General features: G+C 38.8%; 1 protein-coding gene across 1 annotated transcript; it reads right to left on the bottom strand.

The window, feature by feature from the left end:
- Nucleotides 1-1,827: 1,827 nt before the first annotated feature.
- LOC133888736 (uncharacterized protein At2g33490-like) lies at nucleotides 1,828-8,475 on the bottom strand. The gene is made up of 11 exons (XM_062329082.1): nucleotides 8,240-8,475; nucleotides 6,968-7,040; nucleotides 6,782-6,859; nucleotides 6,388-6,449; nucleotides 6,200-6,268; nucleotides 6,010-6,038; nucleotides 5,722-5,929; nucleotides 5,406-5,630; nucleotides 4,531-4,590; nucleotides 2,828-3,764; nucleotides 1,828-2,023 (listed from the first exon to the last, which is right to left on the bottom strand). Exons 1-11 carry the CDS (start codon nucleotides 8,360-8,362, stop codon nucleotides 2,013-2,015), a joined length of 1,875 nt encoding a protein of 624 aa, XP_062185066.1. The 5' UTR covers nucleotides 8,363-8,475; the 3' UTR covers nucleotides 1,828-2,012.
- Nucleotides 8,476-14,115: the final 5,640 nt, after the last annotated feature.

The raw sequence follows: 14,115 nt of genomic DNA, 5'->3' as shown, positions 1-14,115 counted from the left end.
ATTATATCCACATATGTTCATCTTTGTTAGAAGATTTGGAAAGGAAAAGGCACATTTTAATCCAAGTATGCATATGACCTCTGAGACAACAGAAGTGCTCATTAAGCAATACCAAAATGCCCAAAGTGAGCCAGATCACAGGTAGTGTAGAGCCAAGTAAGTGTCCAACACATATTTCTGAAGACTTCTGCAAAAAAAAAAAAAAAAAAAAAAAAACGTAGCAGCAAACCTGAACTGAACATAGTCCTAACTCTTCAGCATTACGTATGAATCATAAATTCAGAATCACCACTGAACTGCCATATATACCTGACAAAGCAAATGAGGCACCAGACAGGCAGACAGTATCACGAGAGTAACAGAGAAGAAGAGGCCTTCCATGACAAGCAAGAGCCACTCAGGCTAGCCAAGGAGACTGCCCACACACCAGCTGAACCGGACGTGCAACCGGGACTCGCTAGGACATGTAGGCAAGTCATCCTTGGCTACCAGAGGCAGGCTCTGGCCCTCATGCAAGGCCCCTCTTCTTCCTTCCTCCTTCCGGTGATCGGCGAGGCACTACCCTCTTCGACGTCGCGGTATTTATAGCAGGAAAGGGAGAATTTACAGGACCAACCGGACCGCTCCACCGCCGCTGACTCCATGCATATCGGCTTGCCCCATCCACAGCTTTCCCGGATACCGATCACCGGTCGTTGGCATGAATTATTCGGTTCAGGAATATATTCAGTTAGCGGCGGCAGGTTACAGAGGCTGATGCATAGTTCAGCGCATGCACATTTTCGGTTCAAAGGTGAAGTGCAGTCAGCTCCAGAACATAATCCAATGGGCCTCCACCATTTGTCATTTATGAGAAAACAAAAAATTCTGCTGGTAGAGCCACACTCTATATATGCAGCGATTCGCGCAATCCGAGGCAAATCTCAATATTCTCTTTGGATAATATCGTTTGTGAGGAGTCAGTGTCACGCACCACTATTTAGAGTCATTTGGTCCCTGCAATTTGAGTTTGACCTGCAATGATAATACTGGGGTTAGGTTCTTTCAGATGGTGTAAATGGTAGGTAAGCATACAAGAATCACACTTTCAAGAAGATCTCTTTGATAAAAGAAATATTGTTTCGTCCATTTGGCTAATGCAAGGACGCATTGCAACGTAATGAAAAACATACTAGAGCAATCAGTACTCGGTTTATTAACTTGTATTATTCTTGCTACTCTGAAGATTTATGACCATCCAGGTGTTCGCAGATCTAACTTCTATTTTCTCCTTTTTATAAGAGCATCTTGGCCGTATCAAGTCAGTAAGGATTAGTTGTCTTCTAGAAAACTTTCCGCTTATTCCCATCTTTTACATGTGTCGATCCAGAAGAGCAATGTCTTACTCCTGCAATGGAAAGGGGACAGGAACTGAAGTTTGGGAGGGGAATCTTCTATCTTTTGATGAAAGGGTTTAGTTGAATACGTTGTCTTCATGCAAAGAATATATGGGCCTGCAATGTCTCTGAAAATTTGCCACAAAGACCACAAAATTAGTCATGTCGCAGCATCAGACCACAAAATAGCCCTTGGTGTATGTATTTCATATCACATTGCCACAGTTCAGTCCCGATGTGAAAGAGAGTAGTCAACACGAAGCATTTAGCTTAGGCTTTCAGGTTATTTTGGCATAACATCTGTTTATCAGAAGCCCTAAAACCCTACAGGAATTGCTTCCCTATTCAACGCTTTCAACAGACAAAAAAAGTAATGTCCAAACAGTGAAATGGTGAAGATAATACACGACAATCAAAAAAATAATAACTCAAATAAGCAACACAGTAAATCAAATAGTCCATCAGATAAGCATACACTGGAGACAGAATCTTTCATTGGTGAACTGATGCTAACTTTATTTACATTTTTTTTCCTTCACAAGAAACAAAAATACTAGATAGGGGGAGTCCTAGAACGCACAGTTAATTACAAACAAAATTGCCTATGACCATTGACGGGTTGAACCGTGAAAACGGTCACAAGGTTTCTGCAAACAAAGGAGAGAAGGTAGTCAGATGTCAAATCAGAAATCATTTGTAATATTTGTATAGCAAAAATGAATATTTCTGTATACTTGAAGCTTGCCATGATAAAGAGTGGATTGGATTTTATTGGAATGTTATAGGACATAATTGATACTATGACCTTTATCACATTCAAATGCTATGCCTAAAAAATATCACAAATGCCCTGACTGAAATCAATAATTGAATCAAGCCATTGCAAAGCACAGATAGTTCAAATTATACATGTGATACCTATTAATCAGAAATTCCCAGAACAACGTATATAAGCACTGTGTAAATTTAATGTTATCAATAAGCCAAACTACCATGAAATTAATAATTTATTTGCTGAAGAAAAATGAGATCCAAGTTGATGTTATTATTATTCCAAAGCAATGCCAACCTTTTGCAATTTATTTGCTGAAGAAAAATGAGATCCAAGTTGATGTTATTATTATTCCAAAGCAATGCCAACCTTTTGCAACCAGACAAATTGTAAACCCTACGTAATTACATGGATTGTGTATTATCCAGAAAACATAAGAATCATCATTTTCCCAAGCAAATAGCACAAAATGATACCTGGCCTACAAGAAATAAGAACTTCATCGGCCAATCACCAAAACCTTGGTAAGTAACTAGCGTTTCATACATAGTTCCAGGACAAGTATTGGTTTTTATCAAAATAGGAAAGATGCTATGATGGAATTGTAGAAATATGATCATGTTTATAGACAACATTGTCATGAAAACCCATTATATATTATATAAAAGGAACAACTTACCCTTTATCCTTTTGTTGTCTACAGTTGTTTCTGCTGTTGATTTGCGGGAAACATCTGCCAATGATATAGGTGTTAGTGGGGGTGAGGAAACTTCGCTGCTCTCCCTGCTATGCCTAGACTCCAACAACTTATTCACAGTAATAATAGGTGTTCTTTGGCTGTTTGAAGGTATAGAATAACTGCGACTCATGGCAGCAGGTGGCCGTGGAAGCGGTGATGCTGTACGTGATGGTGGTGACACATGAGTTGGTACATTAGGTGTCTGCCGCCTTGATACCAGAGGACCAGAATATCCAACCAAACCAGGATGGGGGTTGCCTACATTTGCCGGAGGCCTAGGCAGCTCATGAAGCTCACTTATTCTGGGGGAAGTTGTTGGCAGTGAAGTGATCCTAGGGTTAACTTTTGGAGCCACAGATGACTGCCAACCTGGGCCATATGATTTTGTTGACATTGCACGAGGATTGTTCATAGATGGTATGTGATCAGTAGCAGAAAACAAGGGCTTGCTCAGTCCTGCTTTGCTCAGAATTGGGCCAGAAAAAGCTTCCCTCTTCATTTTCTTAAAATCTGATGTGGAGTATGAATAAACTAGTGGCGTTGATATCCCATCGGTACTTGACGGCATCTTAACAGGTCCACTATACATGGAGCTCGGCTTAAAATCTTTCACCAGTGGAGAGGAATGCCACAAATTTGCTGCCACATGAGGTTTACTTTCAGGTTGCTCTAAACGAGGCGATGTGTTGGTGACTGCTGAAGCGGAGTTCTTGTCATCAGCTGGTGTTGGGAGTTTGTAGGAATGAACAGTCCTGTTTGATGCATTCATTTTCCAAAACCTTGCAGCTACGTTGTCAGCAAAAATTGGTGCTGATTGGGTAATCTCAGGCTTCACATGAGGAGCCACTAAATTCGCCTTTATCTGTTCGATGTTTTCCTGTACAAACAAATGTTACTTCAAAGAGTTTCAGGACATGCTTTAGATGCAGTGCCATCGGGACTTAAATAACAGAAGAACAGAGATATGACATATCACAAGAACTGGAACCAGTAAGGGAAGCAAGGATATTAAAAAATCCAGACATAATTATCAAAGTGTTATGTAAACATTATATAGCAAGAAAGTTCAGATTAATGTGGTCCATCTAGAGAGATATTATGCAAAAAAATAGTTGGTGAAGTGCCATTTTGTACGACTATAATACATTAACTATCGTTCGAAGGACACAGCGCTGACACTAGAATGTTGAGTGCTTGTGCTAGGGGCTAGATTGGAATTGGAGTGAAGGCTGTAGTTGTGAAAGATTAGGCAACGGGGTCATGGTCAACAAGATGTCTCCGTGGCAAGGCACCAGTGAGGCCGGACAGGGTGAGCTGGGGGTGAGAGGGAAGGAGGGAGGCTTCTCTTATTCCTCTTGCTTAATCAAATCAGCCAAACCCCTTTACACGTGGTGTCTCTCTAACAACTCAACCTAGATAAGATAAACAAACCAACTAATCTAATCTCTAGCCTAACAACAACTCAACAGAAAAAGTCCAGTGTAGCTAAGATATGGAAATGGATCCAGAAGAAGACCGGTGTAGCTAACGTTTGTTTGTACTCTTTCTATATGTTTCAATCTAGAGAATGTATGTCATGTGAATGAGAATGAACTCAATATTCAAGAAAGCGCAAAGCAAATAACTAACAAGCCGAAAGATACCTGCTCAAGTTCCTTCGGAAGATCTTGGAAACTCACCTGGGGTGCCTGGTCCTGGTCCAGCTATACACAGAAAGAAAAAGAATGTTAAAAAAATTTCAGCGGGATAAGAGAAGGAGATAGAACGAGCATTTACACACATGTACCATACCAACATGGGCAAAGTGCTAACCCAGAGTTAGGTTTGGGCCTCAACCACTACAATACTATCTGTTACAACTCTACACTTTAAATTCTCCATGTGGGATTATCCTGCTGATACCACAATTGGGCCATACGGGGCCACTAACTAGTTGGGCAAGGGTGTTCCACATTAAACGACAGGTTCCAACCTACTTTTAGTACCATTTCAACTATTTCAGGAACTGTGTGGTATAGGGCCACCACAGTTCTACAGCCTCTGTAAATTGGCCCAAACAACATACTGTGGTATGGGAAACGAGAGCAGAACCAATAACTGGCTCTTTGATTGGATTAACTCTCAAGCTCAAAACAGTTTGCATCCTTAATAGGTAGTATTCAATGGAAGGGAATGAATCTTCCTCACATTGTTTTCATTGATTTTTCCTAAGCAACACTTTATGCAAAATCTCAGCAGTTTTTCTTCTATTATATTGCAGGTAAGTGTCAGCTTTCTTTCTTTTCTCATAAAGGAAGAACCAGGCCAAATTAATCCCTGAACTGAAGAAAGTTAACTGACTAGACCACATTATCACAAAGGATTGACAGCATAAATAATTATCTACAAGGTATTCATATTGTGAGATGCTGAAACACATAATTTAACACTAAGAAGTGAGAATGAACTTAGGTTATAGTAAATGAAACTTAGCTACATAATATAAAATGAACTGATCAGTTGAAAAAGAGGAACTTACATCCATTGAAGTTCTAGAAGCAGGAAGGTCTTTATCCCTGTCATTTATCTCATAGTCAAAACTCAACTCACTGCCATGGCTGTGATTATCCTGATAAGAGTTGTAATCATCAATATCACTGTCATCATCTAGCCCACTGTAGTCAATGTGCTGCTTCTCGGCAACTGCTTTTACATAAGGTTCTAGAGCTTCTAGATGCTTCAGCCCCCTCCTGAAAAAACTCAGCTGAAATTCCAAACAACGATAAGATAGGTGTAGTGCGTATCACGTACCAATGTGTGTAAGTAGTAGTTTCTGTGAGGAAAAGATGAGCTACCTGAGCAGCATGATGGCGAGCAGCCTGTGTCAAAATACTCAGGAACTGACCTTGCTTCAGCGACTTCAAGCGAAATATAAACAATGCCGCTTCCTCTTGGTACTCATGAAAAGAAGTTTGCAGTTGTTCTGAATATAATGATTCTATTTTAGAGTGCCTTGATCGTCCTTTCTCTATGTAGGCTGCTCTCGTGGCTTCATATTCCTCTCTGGGGGCGAAAACAGTAGTAGCATTTGTTAGGAGGAAAATAACACTGAGAAAGGATAGAATTCAATGTAAATTTGGTACCTTTTCTGATCACATTGGCCCTTCATTTCCTGCATCAATAGAAATCAATGTAAAGAGCAGCATATCACATGACCTCGTAAATGATGATAACTACACTATGAACAATGAACTAGTAACAACCTAACAATATTTGAAGCTGAGAATTCACAATTATATAAGTTTGGGAGAATCAGAATTAAAGAAGTCAAACCTCTACAACTTGTAGCTCCTTGAGAAGTGACTCCGATGGGTTTGTGATTGTATTTATGATATCTGTACGCTATAAAAAAATACTAGTCAGACTTAACAGAGTCTAAAGCAATTACACGACGTTGAACAAGTACGATGAATTCTAAGTATGTCTCGTTACAATTGGACAGCAGAATCAAAGGGATTTACATAGATATCCACAAACTTCTGTAGTTCAAACTGGGCCTTTCCAAGCATCATCAGCACTCGACCTGCAGGTAAGACCAAATGAATAATGCGAAGAAGAACAAATGCTTCATGAACCAAGGGAAGTGGATTTACAAAACAAACACAAAGGTTTTGCTTTCCATGTTCACTGAAAATTTTGAATATCATCCCACTTTGAGACTAAACCATAAGGAAAATTATAATAAACTAATGAAAGGTTTCAATCTGACATTTTTTAATTAAAGAAACAGTTACATGAAGAATAGCAATTTTCTCGAAGTCAACAAATGTAATTTGCTAGAAGCACTCCTAAGAATAATTGCTGTCCTACAAGTTTCCACGTCATATGTGCTTATCGATCCAGACAATCACTCACCGCTTTCATCATCATCATAATTTAATGCAGTTTTTTCAAGTAAGCAAGTCCCCATTTCCTCCATAGCTTCTGCAAACTCTGTATATAATGGATTACGTGTCATTATGAAAGTTATACCAGATGAAAACTTCTAACAGTAATAACTGGGGCAGTATTGTTTCATTTTAAATTTAAAGCATCAAGTACCATATACACTGTTTGTTGTTGCAGCTGCAGCTGAAAGCAGGCTATCATAACAATTCCTCATTTCTTCCATTTCCTGCAAAGTAAGAACAGTATTCAAGTTATAATTACAACACGACAAAAGATGAGTAATAAAATTCTTATTTCCATTAAAGGGCAGTTGTAGAAGGCTTTATGCCTTTTTATTTAGAGAAGGCAATTGTAGCAACAAGATTTGGTACCGGAAAACCAAATCCCCATACAGTAAGATAATACTTAAATCATCCTTCTTTTTTTTATTATCCTCCACTTGAGAAAAAGCGACTAACTTATGATTCCACGTCCAGAATTTCATACAACCAAATGAACTAGAAGACTTCCTACTGATACATCAGAGATTCAGAGCACTGCACTTTCATCCAACAGATTGGTGTACAACTCTAGCTACGTACAAAATACTCAGCTGGTAGTTCTTTCAACCTGCTATCATATATGATCCGGAAAACTTCGACCACTTCCATCAAAATCAGCCTAACGTCCATATACAAACACCTTTGACCACAATTTCTTCGGGAAGATTGAAATAGCGTCAGATAACAACTGTACATTGTTTCTGAGATGGAATATGCTGGAATGACCTAGTCCTCCCAAATTTCAAAAACATACTTTATTCTAATGATGATGTTGAATATAAGAACCCGACAGCCAATGCTAGCTAACATAAAGCATCTATTCCTCCCCACACGACGAATTTGAATTGCTGACTCGGAGACCATTTGTAGATAGAGACTTTGCCTAATCCAAAGCTCCCTACCGTAGACTTTGACCAACAAGAAACAAGCCACGAAATACCAAATGCTCCTAAATTGTAATGGCCACAAGGACTCATAGACGCAATTCGGCTCCACACACTTCGTAGATACTAGAACCTGTCGATAAACTACTGTTTACTGGAAAAGTCTTGAACAATTTAACTCACATAAACTCTTAAAAAATCCACCAAATGAAAAGAAAAGGGCAAACTAACAAATAAAACAAGAAAATATTTATCTCTGCATCGTTGCCTCCAATTGCATCAGAGGACCAAAGAACGTTTGATCCCAGATAATCACTGCGGCCCAAGAGCAACTCGCCGCACCCAACACGGACCGCGGAGACTCGCCAAACAAGCACGCGGTGAAATCGCGACTCCTCGACCGGGCCAAGCCTTGCGATCCGAGCTTGGCGCGTATTCGCACCCGGTACCGCGCCGTGATCGGGTAAGAAACAGAGAGAAATTCCGGCGAGAACAAAAACCTGGGCGGCGTCGCCGAGCTCGTCGAGCTTGGCAGGCGGCGGGCGGTGGTCCTTCCTCTCCTTGTGGTGGTGGTGGTGGTGGTGGAGGCCGAGTCCCCGGAACTTGCGCAATGGCGATTTCATCTCCTTCCTCGAATCCCCAGACCGGAGCTGCAAGTCCGATGACCGATGATGATTAGGAGGGGAGGGGAGAGAGAGTAGTTAGTCGTAGGCGAGGGGAAGGCGAGTCTTTATTGCGTGGCTTTCCAAATCGTCGAAATGCACTTAATCTATGGATGCTTTAATGAAATATTATTTTTATGTTAATGGTATATAAGACCATCTATATTAATGATATATGTAGGGGTGAAAATGGATGTCAGAAAATCCGAATTATTTGATTTCGTATCTGTTAAAATACGAATATGGATATCCGTATCCGTATTCGTTTCTGAAATGGATACTAAAATGGATATATCCGAATTTGTTTTCGAGATTCGGATTTAAATATGGATATCCAAATTCGAGATATATCCAATTCGTATCCGTATCCGCCAACCAGGGAACTAAATTTTGCTAAAGTTTTAGAAATTTCAGATATGAACGAAATTCCAACCTAATCAAATTGGAACAAATTTCAGTCAAATTTCAGTTAAATTTGATCAAAAATTTAAATTTCCAACATGAATTTTGAACAAATTTTCTAAAATTCCGGCCCAATCAAATTAGAATAAATTTCAGTCGAATTTTATCAAATTTCAGTTAAATTTTTTCAAAAATTTAAATTTCCGACCTGAATTTCAAAGATCGAGTAGATATCCGAATGCGGATTCGTATTCGAACTATCCGATTCATATTCGTATTCGAGGATATCTGAATCCGTATTTGTATTCGAATTAAAATATGATAAATCGTACTATCCGAATTTGATTCCATACGTATTCGATCCGTTTTCATCCTAGATATATGGATTAAGATGACACTTTAACGAAAGTGTATTTTTAAAATCTCTCCGTGGCTTTGGAGAGTGCTTAATTTTGGTCCATGTTTTGCCCAAACGAAATAAGCGTGATCTTGGAAAAATACAAAATTAGACAACATATGTGACCGTATTTACTGAATAGACAACATATAGTCGTATTTACAATTTTAGCATTTGTATTCGGCACCTCGTTTACCGAAAATTGACTTTCGGTATATCGTACACCGAAAATACCATATTCGATACACGGTGTGCCAAATATAGTACTGTAGCACCGTATTCGACACACAGTATGTCAAAAATAGGCTACATTAGCATTTTCGGTGAGCATGTGATAAAAATGGCCCGGTCATGAACAGTACCACGTATGAGCAGTAATAGCAGTGCGTTTGAATTTTGCTTTCCCTCTTTTTCAAAACGGTGGTCTTCTGTTACTCCAAAAAATTTAAAACTTTTTTTTACGTGTTTCATAATCCATGTGCAACCTATTTTAATTGGATTCACCAAAAAATCCTTTGTATATTTAAAACTAAAATTCTCTAAAAAAGACTACTTTTATAACTTGTAATGATTGTTAGTATCTCAAATAAATTCTCAAAAATCTAGAACAATTCACTAATATTCTTCTTATGTGATGAAATAATTTCTAAAATTATTTTCATCCCTAGTTTATATGATGAAAAAGTGAGTTCCTTTGTAATACTTCATTTATATGCATTTTTATCATTTCATGTAAATGAAGCATTACAAAGTAACTCACTTTTTCATCATATAAAATAGGGCTGGAAATAATTTTAGAAATTATTCCATCACATAATAAGAATATTAGTGAATTTTCCTAGATTTTTAGGAATTTATTTGAGACACTAACAATTATTACAAGTTATAAAAGTAGTATTTTTGGATAATTTTAGTTTTAAATATACAAAGGATTTTTTGGTAAATCCAATTAAAATGGGTTTCATATGGATTATAAAACACGTAAAAAAGTTTTAAAACTTTTGGAGTAACAGAAGAACACCGTTTTGAAAAAGAGGGAAAGCGAAATTTAAACGCACTGTTGTTACTGTTCATGCGCGGTACTGTTCATGACGGTGTGCCGAATATTTTATATTTTCGGTGTACTGTGTAGTGAAAGTCAATTTTCGGTAAATGAGGTGCCGAATACTAATGCTAAAATTGTAAATACGACGATATATTGTCTATTTCGGTAAATACGGTCGCTATGTTGTCTAATTTTGTATTTTGTCCCCCCGGAAAGGGAGAGAAATCGTATAAATAAAGGGACATTTGGGAGACATTAGTTTCTGAAAAATGTACTTATTATTGTTGGGTTTATTTTACTATATATCCTGCTCAAATTAGATGGAATATGCCTGCAGTCCAAGTGACTGACTGTCAAGACCTGGCCACTTCTCTGTTTAAACTTGTTTATACTATTTGTCAAAAATATAATTGCAGTAAAACTATTTCATATCCTCATGAAATTAATGGTTTTCTGTAGCACATGCTCAGAAAAATATTAGAGCCAAACTCAGGTCTCTGAAATATATATGTTGTTTTTTAATATATGCACAGTCTTCAAAGTGTAGATTGACCACGGTTTCTATTGCAATATATTTGCAAAACTAAATAAAACTAGAACATGATCAAAGTACCATTCGAAAATAAAACTGCACAATTTTTAATATAAATGATTTAAAAGGTTTTGGTACGAAGTTTCGAAGTTTAACTATATGTACATCCAGTGCGATATGCTTTTAGAACTGAAGTAGTAAATTGTTGTCCAAAATAACAACCAATTAATACAATTGATTATACTAGTGAATAGGCCCCTACCGGCAGGAACTCTATTGAGCAGAAGATGTTGAGGAGGAGGTGAAGGAGGAGAGGAGGATAAAGAAGAAGAAAATAAAGAAGAGGACCTGGATGAGGAGGGAGAAAATAGCTCCTACTATTTGGTTTTTATCCGTCACTTGTAATGAAATTTTTTATATGTAAGTATCATGTGTGATTCTGTTGATCTTTCATAAGTATATTTTACACTTGCCTGATGACTTCGTGTGTAGGAAGAGTCAAATTAAATGAGTGATTTGTTCCTAAACAACTTTACATTCACACATCAGTTTGCATCCGGCTAACTTAACTAAACCCGTCTACCAGACTAACCATCAATTTCGTTCAATGTACGCAGTCTCGATGGAAGTTAGCTGAAACTTGTGCCTCTGCAATTATACCGCGATGAATGAATAATTTTTCTTTTACCAAAGAAAAGATTTTCGCATAAAAAAGTTATAACCACCTAATTTGTGTATTCATCAAACCAGGTTCTGTGTATTGTTGACCAAAAAGTTATATACATCATTCACATAGTCTATGGCTAGGATCATCTATATATCAATAACTTATTTGCCAAATTGTGTAAGGAGCAGAGAGGTTAAACTAATTAAAAAGCATCATCCAGTATAAGACCATGCATCTCACCAGCATCATCAATCATGAAATCGATCAACTAATCTACTCACATTGTTGCTCTTTTCCCGGCACGTGGTCGGACCTAAGGCTACTCCTGGTGGGATTACCATAGACATTAGACATATTGTCACGTATGACTATTTGCTGACTCGATATATATATTTTTTGTTTTTTTAATAGTGGGATCTACTTTTGTAGCAGGGTCGAGCGAGACCGCTCCGTGCACATCCGTTCTATACATGCCCGCGCGAGCGTTTGGGCTTGAACGCGGACTGGCTCGAGCGCTCGCGCGGTGCGAGTGTCGTCCTTGCCAACCGGGCTAGCGCTCGAATGCGACTTGACATATAATTAATAAGAAAAGATAACAAAATTGTATCTTATATAAGATATAACCTTGATACGAGATCTAACTTAGTGAAAACTGGATGAACAAGTGTCCCCACAATTCATAGTCACAAATATATATAACAATTAATTGTTTAGAAGGGTCTAAGAAATAACCCAAGAGACCATGCATTGGGAGTATTGTACCATTTTAAGTTTCACCTGACATGTCACCTTTAGAAACTGTGATATGATACAAAGGATTAGGAGTAGTCTAAATACGTCATCTTCATCCACGATCACGGACGTGGCAGCCACTCCCACAATGGATTGAGTTTAGTGGCTCATGGAGATGCATTGGTCAATAAACGTGCATGGGTCAACGCCAAAACGATTGTTAAGCAGACGAGCTAGTGGCGGTCACATTAGCATTGCCTTTAATTTTGTGGGTGACTGGATGGCCCCTGGCCTAAACGTGCGCGTACGTAAGTATATCTAACTGAAACCTTGCAGATCTGTCGAGCTCTCAGGGGCGAAGCTACTTAGACTGATCTGAATGTATCGACACTAGAGTTAAAATAAAAATTCAGTGATTAGTAACTAATTCTCATCTCTTGTGTACCTTTCAGATCTAAACGTGTACACTATCGACACCATGATTTTTGGAGCTTTAGTGTATGGTTGTCATTCGGATTGGTCTCGATCACTTCATGCACATAGTGCTAGAATATATATAGTGTTCGGGCCGTGTCGAACATGTCGGACCAAAGGTTCAAGTAATCACAAATTTTCTTGATTATAAAGCTACCGGTGATCAAGTGCTCAAACCGGTTTTCATGTCATGCTGTTGTTGCGCTTTCAATTTTCGTTGAAGTCCAAAGAAACTCCTGGTAACATAATTGATAGTTGTGGGAGAAATGGAGAAATTGTTCTATTAGGGGAAAATAAACTAACCTAAGGATAATGGTTGACGATCGCTATCAAAAAGTCTCTCCGGAGTCTTCGGTCTCCAAATCCTCAACAGGAGCCTGATCCCCCGGTGGCCGCAGATCACTTCGGGTCACCTCTTTGGCACGTATGTGGCCCTTCGAAGACTCCAAGGTACAGTCAGTCCATTCAGAGCCTTTGGTCTCCGAACTCTCAGCCTTATCCCTGAAGACTACGGACCCCTTCGGACCACCCCTCTGGTGCCTATGCGGCCTTCCGAAACCTAAAGATGCCGCCGGCTTTCGGAGATAATATCAAGGAAGAAAGTACACCCCCTGCAGCCGACCTAACGCGAGATGACGGGTGTTAATGCCGGTGCAAGTGGTGCATATCATGTCACCCCCAGCGTGCTGAAAGTCGTCTTGACACCCCCGACAGAGCGGCGTCAGGTTGCAATTGGCAACCAGCTCACCCCTCAGGGGTAAGCACCACAATAGTTATCACAGTAGATATTTATCTTCTATGTAAGATAAAAAGTAGTTATTTAGGATAAGACACAATAATTCAGATAGGTCCTAGTTGTTTGTACATCGTGATAACTTATACATTAAGTTACGTAACACCCTATACATAGGGGGTCATGGTCATCTGAGAAAGAGGATGTCACAAAGGAAACGCTCTAGGAAATACACAGTACACAAAGGTGTTCAAGCGCTAAACCACGCTATGATACTTCTCCCAGACCAATACATTTTTCTACTATCAATATATTTGTAGTGTTCCTTCCTCTCAAACTTTATCTCTAAACTTGAATATACTCTTTAGAAGAAACTCTCACCGTACTTGCTGAAGCAAGACGATCTCTTATGCCAACAGGCTCTATGTGATTTCCCTCTCTTCATTTCAAAGAATCGTTTTGTTCCGTTTGCCTTTTTTTTAAGGGTGGAAACTGAATAACTCGGTAGTGTGCGTGCTGCTGCATGTACAGCTCGTTTGGTTCGAACCCTAAATCAGACAGCTTGGATCAGGCAGCAAGGGGCTGTTTGTTTTTTCCCCAACAGACTAAATCAAAATTTAGTCAGAGATTAAATTAGAGTAGTACTAAATTTTGTCTATTAAAATGACATTTAGTTTGAGATCAAGCTAAATTTAGTCGGTCAAAAAATTTGACGGACGATTTGGTCGTCCG

This window comes from Phragmites australis, chromosome 13, assembly GCF_958298935.1.
Source record: "Phragmites australis chromosome 13, lpPhrAust1.1, whole genome shotgun sequence".
Lineage (NCBI taxonomy): Eukaryota > Viridiplantae > Streptophyta > Magnoliopsida > Poales > Poaceae > Phragmites > Phragmites australis.
Note: the sequence above shows the minus strand (reverse complement) of the source record. Positions and strands in the feature narration are given on the sequence as shown.